The following is a 15,775-nucleotide window of genomic DNA, read 5'->3' on the forward strand; positions in this document are numbered from 1 at the left end:
GGGTTGACCTCAAGGTGAGTCTTCAGCAGGTCGAGGAGATCGCACAAGTGGACGTCAGACTGCCAGTGCCCGCTGTCCGGATTCCAAGCCAGCAGAAAAGCCCGTGGCATGATGGGCTACCATCACACCTTAGGGGATACCATGGAGGGTGCTCGTCTCCTGCGCTTCCCAGAGGTTTGGTGACAGACTTGTCCCGACACTTGGTTTCAGAATCTGGTATCTCATGGATACAGGAGTGTTTGACTTCTCTCCTCCACTTTGATTTTTCACAACAAAATTTGGAATTGGACCCTGGTCACTATGGATGCCAGCCTTCGTGGATGGGGAGCTGTGGTCTTGGACAACCACTTCCAGGAGCGTTGGTCGCAGCAGGAGTCTTTCTCACTGAATAACGTTCTCGAACTGCGGCCAGTGTACAGGGTTCTGATACAGGCTGCTCCTCTTCTACAAGGACTTATGGTTCGGATACAATCCGACAACGCCACAGCTGTGGCATACATAATTCGACAAGGGGGAACTCTCAGTAGTCTAGCAGTGAGAGGCCAGCAGCATTCTTTTGTGGGCGGAAAGGCACGTCGAGGCCATCTCCGCAGTCTTCATTCAGGGAGTTGACAACAGCGAAGTGGGCTACTTCAATCGTCGGGATCTTCACCCCGGGGAGTGGTCCCTTCATCCCGAGGTCTTCCTCAAACTAGTTCATCGTTTGGGTAGGCCACAGATGGATATCATGGCCTCCCGTACAAATTGCAACATATAACATTTTTTATTTTTTCTTCCACTCCCATTTTATTACCTTTTTATTCTTTCAAACTGAAATCATATAATTCTTATTTATTTTTTTTACACACCAATATTGCACATATCAATTGCATATGTTTTTTACTTTTTATCATGTTTATTTCTAATATAAATTTTATATAGTATGTGTAATAAATTTGTGTTTATTGTAAAAGAATCTGCCTAGTCATAGACTGCATCTCTGGGTTATTGTCGCTCACGATTCTCTACATATAAACATCCAATACCAGTTGCGCTATCACCACCCCTTTTCTTTTATATCATTTACCAGGTGACCACTGTGTTACTGATAGCAGCATCTTTCCTATTGATTGTTTCTGTCTCCAAACATTGACCATACTGGTTACCATATATTTTGTCCTTTAGGTGACTTTATAGCTCATCTCATTGCTATGTTGCTTCTACTCGACCTGCGCCTGTATTTATCTCCGCGCATTCTATGCGCTCGGTGGGTACTTCATGGGCGGAACATAGAGGTGCCTCAGCTTCCCAGCTTTGTAGGGCTGCTACGTGGTCCTTGAATACCTTTTTTTTTTTTTTTTTACGTTTTTCTACAGGTTTGACAACTTTGCGGCATCTGCCTCAAGTGTTGGTCGCAGTGTTGCAGGTTGTTCAGCACTCTTGCCCCCCCCTCTCCCCCAGGAGGGAAGATTTGGGATGTCCTAGTGTCCCCTAGTGGATGAAGGACAAAACAGGATTTTGGTACTTACCTTTTAAATCCATTTTTCCGATTCCACAGGGGACACTGGATGCCCACTCAGTGCTTCTTACCTGTAGTTATTCTGCTTCAGTTCTGTTGCAGTTTGGTCTGTTTTATAGTTGTGTGACTGTTTGTTCTTACAGACTGTTTGTCTTCCTGCAGTGTGTTGATCCGATTGGACTGAGTGTTCTTATTCCTATTCTCCTTCTCTGTTGTTCTGTCTGTTCTTCATCTCCTCTCGGGCTCTGTTCTTAAAACTGGGGCTGATGGGGCATAGTGGGGGAGGAACCAGTCACACTTTTAGATTCTTAAAGTGCCAGGCTCTACTCAACCCACCGTCTATACCCCTCTGCCAGAGGCTCTAGTGTCCCCTGTGGAATCTGAGAAATGGATTTAACGGTAAGGGCCCAAATCCTGTTTTCTGAACCATGTGTATGCTTCCGTGGGTTGGGTACGGATGCCGGCGCTTGGGATTCCCGCCATCAGAATCCAGATGCCAGCATCCCGACAGGGTTAGAATACCAAAACCTGTCGGTAACCCCCCCACCCTTCCTAGTGCCTAACCCTAGTCCCACTACTTACCGTTGGGATGACTGCGCCGGGATGCTGACTGGTGTCGTGATTCTGGCTCCGGCATCCCGACAGCTGAGATTTCAACTACCTTCCCCTTCTGTAGTGTGACCAATAATAGGGTTCTCCAAACATTCTTACTTCACTAAGGCATAGGGCATGGAATCTAGAATATAAACTGTTTTGAGCTGTTAAAGTATAATTGTAAGGATTTTGATAACACAGAAATTAATAAATAAATGGATACAACATGTTTTTCAGAGTGGCCTGTAATAAGTCATTGCCTTTGCAGAAAAACATCAGATCATATGTTTTTACTTCAGCCACATGAAGTGCTTGCAAAAACGACACCACAGACCGAAAAGAGAAAATGGTGGGGGCATACTGTATGTGGCTCGCCTTGCTTGCTAGCTTTTGCTTACCACTGAACAAAGTGTTTTTTTTTTTTTTTTTCTTTTGTCATGTTAACTATTTTGCTGTATGTAATGGGTATAAAAGAAGCACAGAGATTTTTATTCAGCCTTTATTTGTTTTTTCTTCAAGGCTATTCAGAATTGAGGCTTGTTTGATATACAGTAGATGCATGTTTTTGAAAAATAGCAGCATTATATTTATAAAGCATTTACTTTTTTCTGCAGTTCCTTATTTATGATGATATGCAGTTATCATTGCTGTTTTTGGTTTAGTAGACTGTTTCTATGTTTTCCAGCATTTATGATGGTGGATGATAAAAATGCTTTTAGTATTTGTAGTCATGATGAAATATTCCTTATGTTTACAGATGAATTGGATGATGAAGAATTTTATGATGACCAGTTGGAAGCTTACTTTAAAAAACTTCTACCACTAGGAATGCAACGTGGAGTTATTGAGGGGCAAGAAATTCAGGAGCCAAAAGAAGCTTCTGACATGGTATAAAATACTGTTTTAATTTTTTATTTTTTTTTATTATTATTTATTGGTAATATACAAATTGGTCTCTCAGTAACAACATTTTTGAATAATTAAAGGTTATCCACAAAGAACAATGCTTTAAAAATTAAGTGTGGCCAAGCCATTCTTTACTTGTGGGTCTAGCCCCCAAGAACACAGCCAGAGAACACCCTCTGTTATCAAAGATGGATCTGTGTTTTGCAGAAATGTTGAGTTTCTAGTAATGATTCACAGTTTAAGTGAATCCCTTTTCTCATGACGCCAATACTTATGATTTTGTGCTGCCTGTTCATTTTTTTTAAATTTTTTTTTATATATACATCCTTACAATAGGGTATAGGGGTATAGGCACAGACTAAGGCCCTGATTTTTTTAAAACCGGCCTCCTGGCCGCTCGCTACGCTGTGGGTGATGAAACCCTTGTAGTAGGGTCTCGTCTGCTGCAAGCCCAAGTGAGCTTCCGGCTCTAATAGAGCCGGAAGCTCACTACTGTAGTGCCACCATCCGTTTGGCCAGCCGCCCCCCCCCCTTCCCCGCCTACAAAACGGGGCGAGCTATCAATAAACATCGACAGCCGCACCGTTTTGCTGCGAGCCCCGGAGCGAATGATTTTTCACTCGCTCCGGGGCTCGCATGCGAGCGGGTCTGAATCAGGCCCTAAATACCGTGTAGATGAATGCCACAGCTACACTGGGCTTGAGTATAGTTCTACAGTAAATATGAAGTTTCTTTTTAAATAGTTTTCCATTTTTCTATCGATAGATTCTTTATCCTTATGCTATTGCAATGTTTCCTGAATCCAGTCCTTAGGGAACGCTAATGTGCACTTTCTGTATCATTTTTTTTTTTTGTGTGTGTGTGTAAGCAACTGAACATCAAAAGTATGTACAGATTTTGGTAGACGTTTAGTGCAAATAATCAGGGTCAAAGTGTACTGTTTCAGTAGGGATACGGTTATTATTAGTGACTTGCATTGATTTCTGTTTGTTCTGTCATTTAAACTTGAGTATTTATCTGCGTAACATGACTAGTGTATATGTTCTTCAGGCATTAAACAGTTTGTCAAACAGAACAAAAAATCAAGAATCTGAACGTCTACAATACCTTGAGGGCTATGAGGTAATAGTAGCATACTTATGTTATATGCCTCAGGAGGAAGTATTTTGATTCAATTATTGCAATTTATTATGAACTGATTGCTTTGCGTATTCAACATTTCAGGAAGATTTCCAGATGCTTTGTGTACGGTTGGGTGCTACAGGCATGGATTCAGCATCAGTTAGTGATGAGGAGGAACTAGAGCTTGAGCTGGAAAAAGCTGCACAAAAACACTTACAAAGAGAGGACTTCTTAGAGAAGACAAATAAGCTTTTGGTATGTATGTCTGATTTGCTTTATGTGGATTCATATGCTTTTTTTTGTAATTTGTGCTTTTATCTTTTTCACTATATACTTTTTGGCTCTTTCCAAGTTTCTAGCAGGTTAGTTATTGTTAGATTTGTATACTAGTACAGTTGCCCAGGGCTGACATCACAATTAGGCATGCATTTAAGTTTGTCCGCCAGCTTGAGATGTCTGTCGGCAGTCCCTGCAGAAAGTGTATGGGTGGTTGGCGGGTTGTCTGTGCACGTGTTTATATTTCAGCTATATCCGCATCGGCTGTGCTGCAGGTCCGTCCTGATATGTCTGTGAACAAAGTCAATCGGATATATTGGGTGGATGCACTCATGATATATTTTTTGTAGACAAAATGTAGGTTGAGATCGGTTTACTAGTGGTTTACTAGTTGACTCTTATGCTAGATGTTTAGATGATGATTGCAGAGGGTCCTGCTTATACAGCTACGGTGTCTCTCCATTAGCTCCTTGGGATATAAGCTTTTTTTACTGACTGCTTTGAAATATTTTCCATTTGAGCCTTTGGTGTAATCAAAATGTGTTATGTGGAAGTTGGTATAATTAGGAGGTCTGTCATGTAGAATTCTGTGTATTGTACCAAGCCACCCTATCAGTTTATGGTGGTTTCAAAATTCCAACTAAATCAGGACATAGTTAGCCGATCTTTAGGGAACAATGGCTTTTCTGTTGGAGTATTTTGCTTATTTAGTCAATTCCATGAGAATCTTTTAGATGAGACTTAAGGAGTGTGTAAGACTGATTCATTATTTGGTCTCCTGTTCTACACAAAAAATGACAACTAAGCAGCAAGCCTTTGCCAAATGGATTATTTCTGTAATTCAGCCTTCATTTGTCAGTCAAATTGGTTCCTGCGAATATTGGGGCACAATTTACCAGATAATTGAGTGCTTCTGAGAAGCAGGGCAGCCCCTAGGCTTAAAATGTCACCATTTCTGTGTTTACATCCAGTTAAACTAACTTTTGAACAAAATTTTTAGAACAGTGGTTCCTAAACTTTCTTCAATCACAGTGCCGTAGAGTGTAAGATTTTTTATTTTTTTTTTCACGGCACCCCTAGGTCAAAAGTTTCTTATTGAGAAATTTATCAAAAATTAACTTAAGTAAATTTTTTGTTTACTTGTCATCCTTATGTTCAGTTACTGTATGTGGTGGTGGACTGGATTGTGTTTCTGTTGTTCACATATTTTATTACAAGTTGAGTCTCCCATATCCAAAATGCTTGGGACCCAGGGGTATTTTGGATAACGGAATATTCCGTATTTTGGAATAATTGCATATCCTAATGAAATATCTTGGGAATGGGACCCTAATATACACACACAAATCATTTCTGTTATATACACCTTATACACACAGCCTACAGGTCATTTTATACAATAATTTTGTGGCTCAAGCTAAGTTTGTGTACATACATGAAATTCATTTATGTTTCATAACCACCTTATACACACAGCCTGAAGATAATTTTATACAATATTTTTAATAATTTGTGCCTCAGACAAAGTTTGTGTACATTGAACCATCAAAAATCAAAGGTTTCATTATCTCAGTCATGGCAAAAATATTCCGTATTGCGGAATATTTGGATATGGGAGACTCAACCTGTATAGGCAAAATAGGTCATATTGACCATAAATAATTTGATTTGGTCCCGGACCACCAACCTGTGGCACTCCTGCAAATGCCAAGGGGCACCCAGTTTGGCAACCACTGGTTTAGTGTATAGCAGTTTCTGAGTGTATTCTTCATAGGGACAGCTTTGGCACATGCCCAAGGCAGCACTTTTTCCCAGTAGGATAAAATAGAAAACATGATTTTTTGTCTAACTACAAAGCTTTGTTTCCATTTTGGTATACTGCGCTCCAACTTACAAAGAGGGTAATTATTATCCTTGTGTGTTTTGATCTTTTATCCTCTATTTTGTGTGGCTAAGAGTATAGAATGGGTGGGGTTTCTATGTGTGTTCAGAATAACTCCTGGACCAGCCTTTATGACCCAATGTAACACTGTTCCTCACTGGAATAGGATAAATGGATTTAACCTAATCCTGTTTACAGCACATGTGTACAGTTAATCAAATCATAGGTTTTGTCAAATTGAATGATTGTAAATGTTTTGTAAACTCATTTTGTATTGAAAATACTTCAATATGTGTTTGTATGAAATTATAGTATAGGATAACCAACTATATTTCTTCATCGGTTCTCCATGGCAGCCATATTACTCTAGGAACCTAGGGGGTCATTCAGACCCGGTCATTAGCGCCGATGCGCTCGGACCGGGTCGATGGCCCCCCACAGAGCATGCGCACGACAGCGCTGGCGCCGTCGTGCGCATGCGTGAGACCCGCTACGACCGACAGCGCCGGTTGTAGCGGGTCTCGATCCCGTTTGGAAGGCGGGCCGGGGGGGTGGCAGCCCAAATGGAGGCGTTCACCATGGGAACTCCTACCATTTGGGGGAGGCCCCATTGACATCACTAGTGATGTCAGTGGAGAGCTTCCGGCTCAGACAGAGCCAGAAGCTCTCCGGGGCTTACGACAAGTGAGACCCTACCCTAGGGTCTCGTCGTAAGCCCCGATGGTCGCGATGGTCTCTGACCATCGCGACCATCACCCGAGCGGTCGTTAGAGCTGTGGGTGTTAGGCTGTGGGTTAACGACCGCAACAGAGGCGGGCGGTCAGGATGCAAGTGGCCGCCCATTTTCTGAGCGACCGCTTGCATCCTCCGACCGCCTCTGAATGAGGCCCCTAATCCTTCATGGCAGGCATATTCCTCCAGAGACAGGAAAAAGATCAGACCTGACACTTTCTCTATAGCATAGCTTCTCCTGTTCTTCCTTGTCTTTTGGGATAAAGTAAGGAGATATTTGTTATATTTTTTTCAAGGTGGGCTTGCCTATGCTTCTTCAACCTGGCAACATGCCTGTCTGTAGCCTTAAGCCATGGTGTTGAGGGATAGCTCCCTGGGGGCCTTTAAGTGGCACACTGCTATGCAAAAGCTGAGTGTGCCACTAAATGAAGGCTGTCGTCGCTGTATGTGGTTGTTCTGCGCGTGTGTATGCTTTTCACACCGGTTAGGGTTGTAAAGGTGAACCTGCACACCAGGAATGGAGCTGCATTCTGTCCTGACTTTACAGCTTTTTGAACATAGAGGACTACAACCATGGACCATGAGGCTGTTCCCCAACATCCAGTTGGCTCCATTGCACATTAAGCCTTTATTTTGATTGCTGCATTTTGTTCTAGTCTCTAGCTACAGGAGTGCTAGATACTTATATGGTTATTTGCCTTAAGTGTTTATTCTGAACCTGGAGAAGAAAAAAGCCATTTAAGAAAAAATTACATGAAAGCTTTTGCAGGCTGTGACAAGCCTATGCCCGCTGATCAGTATAGTGTTGTTTTTTTGCTGATTGTTCCCCACCTGTGGTCGCTCCAAATCCGCTCTCAAGTCAATTACTATTTCTAATGCTGGGCATACACTATACAATTATCTGTCCAATCTGGCTGGTTGAAATGAAAATCTGGTAATGTATGGGCTTGCACAGATCGAGCTGCCCCTATAATCCAAGGTCCCGGATGGTCGGCAGCACGTGGGTGGCACTTTCAGGTGCCGTCATTTGCTTGGCTGAATACAGTAAATGGGAGTGCTGCTCCGGGGTGCAGCTCCACCCCAAAGAAGGGCTTACACCAGGGTGTTTTTCTCTTTCCTCAATGCTGTTGGACACTGGACCCTGGGGAGTTGTAGGTGGGAAGGTGTGGAGTTGGCACTGACTGAAATCTATAACCCCCCCCCCCCCCCCCTCTGCACCCCTGACTACAGTGTAGTTTTAGTGCCTGTGGAAGGAAGGCATGTTTGTTTCCAGGGCTGCAGCCTTTTCTTAGTATAGGTTTTTTAGTTATTTGTAAATCTTTCTGTTTTTTTTTTTTTTCCTGTAGGTGCTGGGTGCTACAGCGCGAGTGCAAGGCAGCGTTAAGAGCTGCGGTTAAAGGGGGGATAGCGCTGAGCGCTTCCCCCATTCTAAGCACTTCAGGTCTCTGTGAGGCCGTCTGGGCCCGGGGATTGTGCGCTGCTGTACCTGATAGAGGTGCAGGCAGTCAGCGTGGTCCTCTGTGGCGGGCGCCATCTTGCTGGGCTTCCTGTTGGCAGCTCCTGTGGGGAGAGCTCCGATTACAGACCACCCGCGGTGAGCGCGGGTCAGTCAAAGTGCTTTCACCACTGAGGGGGAGTAGCACTTGAAGGAAGGAGCTGGGGGCTCACTTTAGTATAGTGGGGGGAGGAGCCTTGGACTGCTTGTTCCCCCCGCTCTCCACCTGCTGTATACAGGACTTCAGGAAGCTGTGTGGACTGCTCACAGCCTTTATAGTAGGACAAGCCTGGCCAGCATGGAGGTAGGACAGAGAGATGTCAGACTCCTTCCCTCTGCAGGGTGCAGCTAAGTAGTTTTCAGTCATTTCTGAATCCTTTATTTGTGCCGGTGGGGGAGTGTTTGTATAGTCATCGCCGTGTGTGTGTGTGTGTGTGTGTGTGTGTGTATATGTATATGTGTGTGTGTGTGTGTGTATATATATATATATATATATATATATATATATATATATATATATATATATATATATATATATATATATATATATATATATATATATTATATTTTACAGGTTGAGTCTCCCATATCCAAATATTACGAAATAGGGAATAATGAAACCTTTTGATGGTTCAATGTACACAAACTTTGTCTAAGGCACAAATTATTAAAAATATTGTATAAAATTACCTGCAGGCTGTGTGTATAAGGTGTATATGACACATAAATGCATTCTGTGTGTATATTGGGGTCCCAGTCCCAAGATATTTCATTATGATATGCAAATATTCTGTTATCCAAAATACCCCTGGTCCCAAGCATTTTGGATATGGGAGACTCAACTTGTGGGATATATATATATATATATATATATATATATATATATATATATATATAATATAGATATATAGATATATATATATATATATATATATAGATATATAGATATAGATATTGTTACACACAGTCAGGTGCATAAATATTGGGCCAGTGACTGGATTTTCATATTTCGGCCTCTATTCACCACCACAATGGCTGTGAAATGAAACAAGATGTGCTTTAAACTGCAGACTTTCAGATTTAATTTGAGGGTAATTACATCCAAATAAGGTGACCGGTGTAGGAATTACAACGGTTTCTATATGTGCCTCCCACTTTTTAAGGGGCCAATAAATCTAACTTTCACTTTTTAATACTTTGTTGCAAATCCTTTGCAGGCATTTACAGCCTAAAGTCTGGAACGCATAAGGTGCGTACACACTACACGATATGCTCCCTGAGCGATATAGTGTAGTGTGTCCCCAGCAGGCTGTGCTCAATGTCGTTCATGACATTGAGCACAGCCGATGAACGATATCATTAACGATATCGTTAAGCACCGGGCTCTCTCCCCCATTCCCCAACATGCAGCAACCTGACGAGGTCGTCAGATTGTGCTGCATGTTCAGGCGATGGACAGTGTCGGAAACGACCAGCGGGAGTGCGCATCGCTGGTCGTTTCCGACATCAGTGCACGATTTGTGCACGGTTACTGAGCGATTACACGATTACGATGTCGTAATCGTGCAGTCGCTCAGTAATATCGCCCACCTATAGACATCACAAGACACTGGGTTTCATCCCTGGTGATGCTCTGCCAGGCCTCTACTGCAAATGTCTTCAGTTCCTGCTTGTTCTAGGGGCATTTTCCCTTCAGTTTTGTCTTCATCAAATGCATGCTCAATCGGATTCAGGTCAGGGGATTGACTTGGCCATTGCATAACATTCCACTTTTTAGCCTTAAACTCTTTGGTTGCTTTTGCAGTATGCTTCGGGTCATGGTCCATCTGCACTGTGAAGCGCCATCCAATGAGTTCTGAAGCATTTGAATGAATATGAGCATATAATATTGCCCAAAACACTTCAGAATTCCTTCTGCTGCTTTTGTCAGCAGTCACATCATCAATAAATACAAGGGAACCAGTTCCATTTGCAGCCATACATGCCCACGCCATGACACTACAACCACCATGCTTCACTGATAAGGTGGTATGTTTTGGATCATGAGCAGTTCCTTTCCTTCTCTATACTCTTCTCTTCCCATCACTCTAGTACATATACATTTTATATAAACTTGTTTGAGCTGTCTGCTGTGGCAGGGTAGCACAGGAAGGAGGGGAGCTGAAATGACGGACAAAAAGTCCACAAAGGGCCATACCCCTACTAGGGCTTTATATTTTACATGTGCCCAGTTTCAGGTTAAACTACCAGTGGACAGCTGGATGCAGGGGCATTGTGCGTGGACTGTCAGGAGCCCACTTTTGCGTACCCAGGAGGGGGAGCCACTCTGGCTATTGAGGAACCCGCGTGGGCGCAGGTTATGAACCGTTCGCTCTCTGACTTGGTGATGTTGCTTCACCAGAGAGAGGAACTGGCTCAAGTAGCTCCAGCCCCTACTGTGCCATCTCTGCCCGCAATAGCAGGGTTGGGTCACCCCAAGGCCCTGATCCTCCGTGGGTCCGTTCCATAGAGCGCTCAGCGGCAGGGTTTGAGAAGGTTTTTCCCTTTACGGAACGCTTCTTTGAGGACCCTAGATTGCGCATAAGCGTCCTCTTCCATCCAAGGGCCTGTTAGATGAAGATCCTGAGGGGGAAGTCCCGATAGAGGTTCTGCCCGAAGAGGAAGATTCGAAGTCCACGTCAAGTCATGGCGTGGAGGACCTAATTATGGCAGTACGACAGTCTTTTGACTGCCTGGACCTCGGTGCCTCTCCAGCGGTGGAGGGTCAGTTCAAGCGGAGGCGTAGGAGGGTCATTTCTCTTCCGGCTTCTCAGGATCTCTCGGATCTTGTGGAAGAGGCCTGGAAGACCCCGGTCAAAAAATATGCTACTCCTCATAAGTTTGCAGCCCTTTATCCTTTTCCACAGGAGCAGGTCACTAAGTGGGAGCTGCCTCCGAGAGTGGATGTGGCCGTGGCTCGGCTAGCCAAGCACACTACTCTGCTGGTCCAAGGAGCAGCCTCCTTTAAGGATTCGCTGGATAAAAAATTAGAGGGATGGCTTAGGAGTATCTTTATGGGTGCCGGGGTTGTTATTTGCCCATTCTTGGCATCTGCATGGCTCTCTCGGGCCATAGAGAAGTGGGCTGACAAATTAGTGGCAGGCCTTTCCGGTGACTCATCCAGAGAGGAGTTGCTGGAACTGGCGGAACAGATCCGTACGGCAGCAGACTGTGTGAGGCTGCACAGGATGGAGCACAGATTTCCTCTTGAGTCTCCGCTACGGCAGTTGCGGCGCACAGGGCACTCTGGCTCCACGTCTGGGATGCGGATGCCGAATCTAAACACGCTTTAGAAGTTCTCCCTTTTGGCGGGGGCATCCTGTTCGGCTCCGAGCTTGATACTATCATATCCGAGGCGACTGGTGGAAAAAAGTTTCCTGCCTGTGGCGCTCCTCCTTTTCCGAGACCTGTGGGTGGCTTTGGGAGCGGATGCCTGGGTAAGGGGCATCTTCTCACGAGGTTATGTTATCGACATAAGGCTTTCTTCGCCACGGCATTGTCCAAGGAGGCGGACAAGAGACTGGCCTTAAACCAGGCTATCGGTTCCCTCAGTTCCGAGGGAGTTATAGCTTGAGTTCCACAGTCTCAACTAGAACAGGGTTTTTACTGTAACCTGTTCCTGGTTCAAAAGCCCAACGGCACTTATTGGTTGGTTTTAAACTTGCTAGCTTTGAATGCCAGCCTATGGGTGGATCGGTTCCGCATGGAATCGCTCTGATCAGTGATCCAGGGTATGTCGGCAAACAAGTTTTGGTGTCTCTCGACATCAAAGACTCGTATCTCCACATACCGATTTAGGCAGGGCATCATTCCCTACTCAGGTTCACAGCTGGGAGAGCCCATTACCAGTTCCAGGCCCTGCCTTTCGGGCTCGCTACAGCTCCATGGTTCTTCACAAAGATCATGGCAGCGGTGTCAAGTCTGCTGCATTCCGAGGGGATAACGATTGTACTCTACTTAGATGATTTGCTAGTAAAGGCAGATTCAGCTGCCCAACTTCAGCTCCACCTGGATCACACGGTTCAGGTGTTACACTATCACGAGTGGATACTGAATGTCGAGAAGTCACCTCACACCATGCCAACGTCTGATGTTTCTTGGGGTGATCTTCGATACGGCACTGCAAAGAGTTTTCTTGCGCAGGGTTCTTCAGGACTTAGTCAGGGAGGTGCTGTCTGCCCCTCGTCCATGGGTCTGGCTGGGCATAAAGTTACTGGGTACGATGGTCTCTACCCTCGAGATGAACAAGTATGGCCGTTTCCATTCGAGGATTCTCCAGTGGGAAATTCTCCGGAATTGGACGTGCCACTCGGACGACCTCTCTTGGTTCTGTCAGACAGCAGTCGTCAGTCACTTCGCTGGTGGCTGATTACCGATCACCTTCTCCAGGGTCGGTCCCTGGTTACTCCCGACTGGATCATTGTCACCACAGACGTAAGTCTCAGCGGTTGGGGAGTGGTGACAGAGAACCTCTGTCTTCAGGGGACCTGGACATCATCTGAGATAGGTCTTGCAATAAATGTGCTGGAGCGCCGGGCCATTTATCTGGCCCTGTGCGGGGCCCAGGCCCTCCTTGCTGGCCGGCCAGTGAGGATCCAATCAGACAATGCCACAGCAGTGGCATATGTAAACCACCAGGGTGGAACCAAAATCGTGCTTGCCATGGCAAGTCTCATTCTCACTTGGGGTGGAGATGTTTGCCCCAGCAATCTCAGTGGTGGTTATACCGGGTGTAGAGAATTGGGAGGCAGAGTACCTCAGCAGGACCACTTTCCTACCAGGGGAGTGGTCTCACCTGGAGATTTTCCAGCAGTTGGTCCAGAGGTGGGGGCTGCTGGAGGTGGACCTGATGGCATCTCGTCACAGTTGCAAGGTCCCTCGATTTTGTGTGAGGTCCAGAGATCCTTTGGCATTCGCAGTAGATGCCATGACAGTTCCTTGGAACTTCCGTCTGGCCTACATTATTCATCCAATTCCCATGTTACCAAGAGTGCTCCGTCGAGTCAGGGAGCAGCAGGTGTCGGTCTAGTGGCTCCAAACTGGCCGCGCTGGTCTTGGTTCGCCACGGTTCTCAAATTAGCCGCAGGTCCAGGTTGGCATCTTCCGCTGCAACCAGATGTTTTTATTCTGCAGGGGCCATTCTGTCACGAGGACCTGCCTCAGCTGGCTTTAACGGCCTGGTTGTTGAGACTGAGCTCTTAAAGGCTAAGGGGTTTTCCCCTTCAGTCATCGGGACCATGCTCCGGGTGCGGAAGCAGGTTTCTGCACAGAATTACCACAGGGTTTGGAAAACTTATATTATGTGGTGTGAGCGGCGTAGAGTGCATAATGCCCAGTTCCACCTTCCAAGACTGCTAGCTTTTCTTCAGGGTAGTTTGGAAGCCGGCTTACGGCTTCAATACTTGAAGGTACAGATTTCGGCTTTGTTCATTTATTTTCAGCAACGTCTGGCTCTCCTTCCAGAGGTGCGGACTTTTTTACAGGGAATTTTGCGAGTGCAGCCTCCGTTTCAGCCGCTAGTAGCACCATGGGATTTGGCCCTGGTTCTGTCTGCTCTTAAGCGGGCTCCGTATTGAGCCATTGGAATCCGTGGACCTTCGGTTTGTCATGTGGAAAGTGTGTTTTCTTATGGCCATTGCCTGAGCTTGGCGGGTTTCTGAGTTGGGGGGCTTTGTCTTGCAAACCAACTTTTCTTGTTTTCCATGATGAGAGGGCGGTCCTCAGAACGGTTCCTTCTTTTCATCCAAAGCTGGTTTCTTCTTTTCACTTAAACCAGGAAATAGTTTTTCCTGTATTCTCACCTTCACAGTCTTCAAGGGACTAGGACGATATGTCACTGTTAGATGTCATCCGGGCCCTGCGGATTTTCTTGGAGAGAACTTCGGATTTACGTCGCATGGACCCTCTATTGGTCCTCTATGATGCCCACAAACGTGGCTGGCCAGCCTCGAAGTAGACCATTGCAAGGTGGCTCCCCTCAGTGATCTCAAAAGCTTATTCGGATGCGGGGCGCCCAGCACTAGCCAAGGTGTCTGCTAATTCCACTCTGGCTGTGGCGGCCTCCTGGGCGGCGCATCACGGGGCCTCAGCTGAACAAGTGTGTCGCGCAGCTACCTGGTCCTCTGTCCACACGTTTGCGCGGTTCTAGAGGTTTCATACTTTTGCCTCCAGTGACGCCCATTGTAGATGTACAGTTCTCCGGTCAGACAACCTGAGCGTTCCCTCCCCTGGCAGCGACTTTTGAACGTCCCATTGTCCAGTAGAAAGAGAAGAGAGAATTTTTGGTACTTACCGTTGAATCCTTTTCTCTGAGTCAGGCTGGGGGACACTGCGTTCCCTCCCTCACACTGTCGTTTTGAGTATGAGTTATGATTTCGGTCCTAAATTGAACGTTGGTTTCGTTATTTTTCGGTATGACAGTGTCACTGAATATTGCTTCTTCTTACCAGCCACTTTTGAAGTTGTACTGAAGTCAGGGGTTGCAGAGGGGGAGGGGGGAGAGGGTTATAGATTTCAGTCATTCGTGCCAACTCCACTCCTTTCCACCTACAACCCCATGGTCCAGTGTCCCCCCAGTCTGACTCTGAGAAAAGGATTCAACAGTAAGTACCAAAAATCCTCTTTGGCTCCAAGTTAGCCCCGCCCCCAACAGTTTAAATAGTGGAGAAAGGCGATGCAGTGTAATTCCTTGCTGCTGTGTGACTGCTGTTGATCTCAAGGGGACACTGATAAGCAGGGTTGGGATTTGTTATGTTTGTATTAAACCTAGCATGTGTAATATAATATAACTACTGATATTGCAGGATGTTATAAAGCAGCATAATACTGCACTATTTACTGGTTGGGAACTTAAGCAGTTATGTTTTTTTTTATATTAAGTTACATTCTGCACTTTTACCTTTTTTTGAGGTTTCAGAAAATATTGTTTTCTCTTTCTGCTTTTGTATCTTAGTGGTATTGGGCATTATATTGGGGAAACCAGAGAAAATTCCAAAAGGTAAGCTAGAATCGGCTACATATTTTACTTGCGCTAAATTACCTAAGGGTTGTATAGAGCCAGACTCTCTATGGGCAGTATGCTCCAAGGTGTCAGTGGCCTCTCAGCCTGGATGTCCTATGGAATGGACAGGATTGTCTGATTGGGCCAGGTTCATGGCAGATGACATTGCCGAGTTAAGTCATTCTCCAGGATAGTGTAATACAAGGTGCTCAGTTGCAACCGGTTTCTGAC

The 15,775-nt window shown here is 45.3% G+C and overlaps 1 protein-coding gene across 1 annotated transcript in view; it reads left to right on the forward strand.

The window, feature by feature from the left end:
• Positions 1–15,775, forward strand: part of LOC148526981 (centrosomal protein of 192 kDa-like) — a 207,086-nt gene that overhangs the window by 56,733 nt on the left and 134,578 nt on the right. The window contains exons 7-9 of the mRNA XM_088469516.1: positions 2,850–2,980; positions 4,049–4,120; positions 4,223–4,375. Coding sequence (XP_088325642.1) covers positions 2,850–2,980; positions 4,049–4,120; positions 4,223–4,375 — 356 coding nt within the window. The remainder of the gene's footprint in view (positions 1–2,849; positions 2,981–4,048; positions 4,121–4,222; positions 4,376–15,775) is intronic.

Source organism: Taudactylus pleione, unplaced genomic scaffold (assembly GCF_031769625.1).
Source record: "Taudactylus pleione unplaced genomic scaffold, aTauple2 ptg000093l, whole genome shotgun sequence".
NCBI lineage: Eukaryota > Metazoa > Chordata > Amphibia > Anura > Myobatrachidae > Taudactylus > Taudactylus pleione.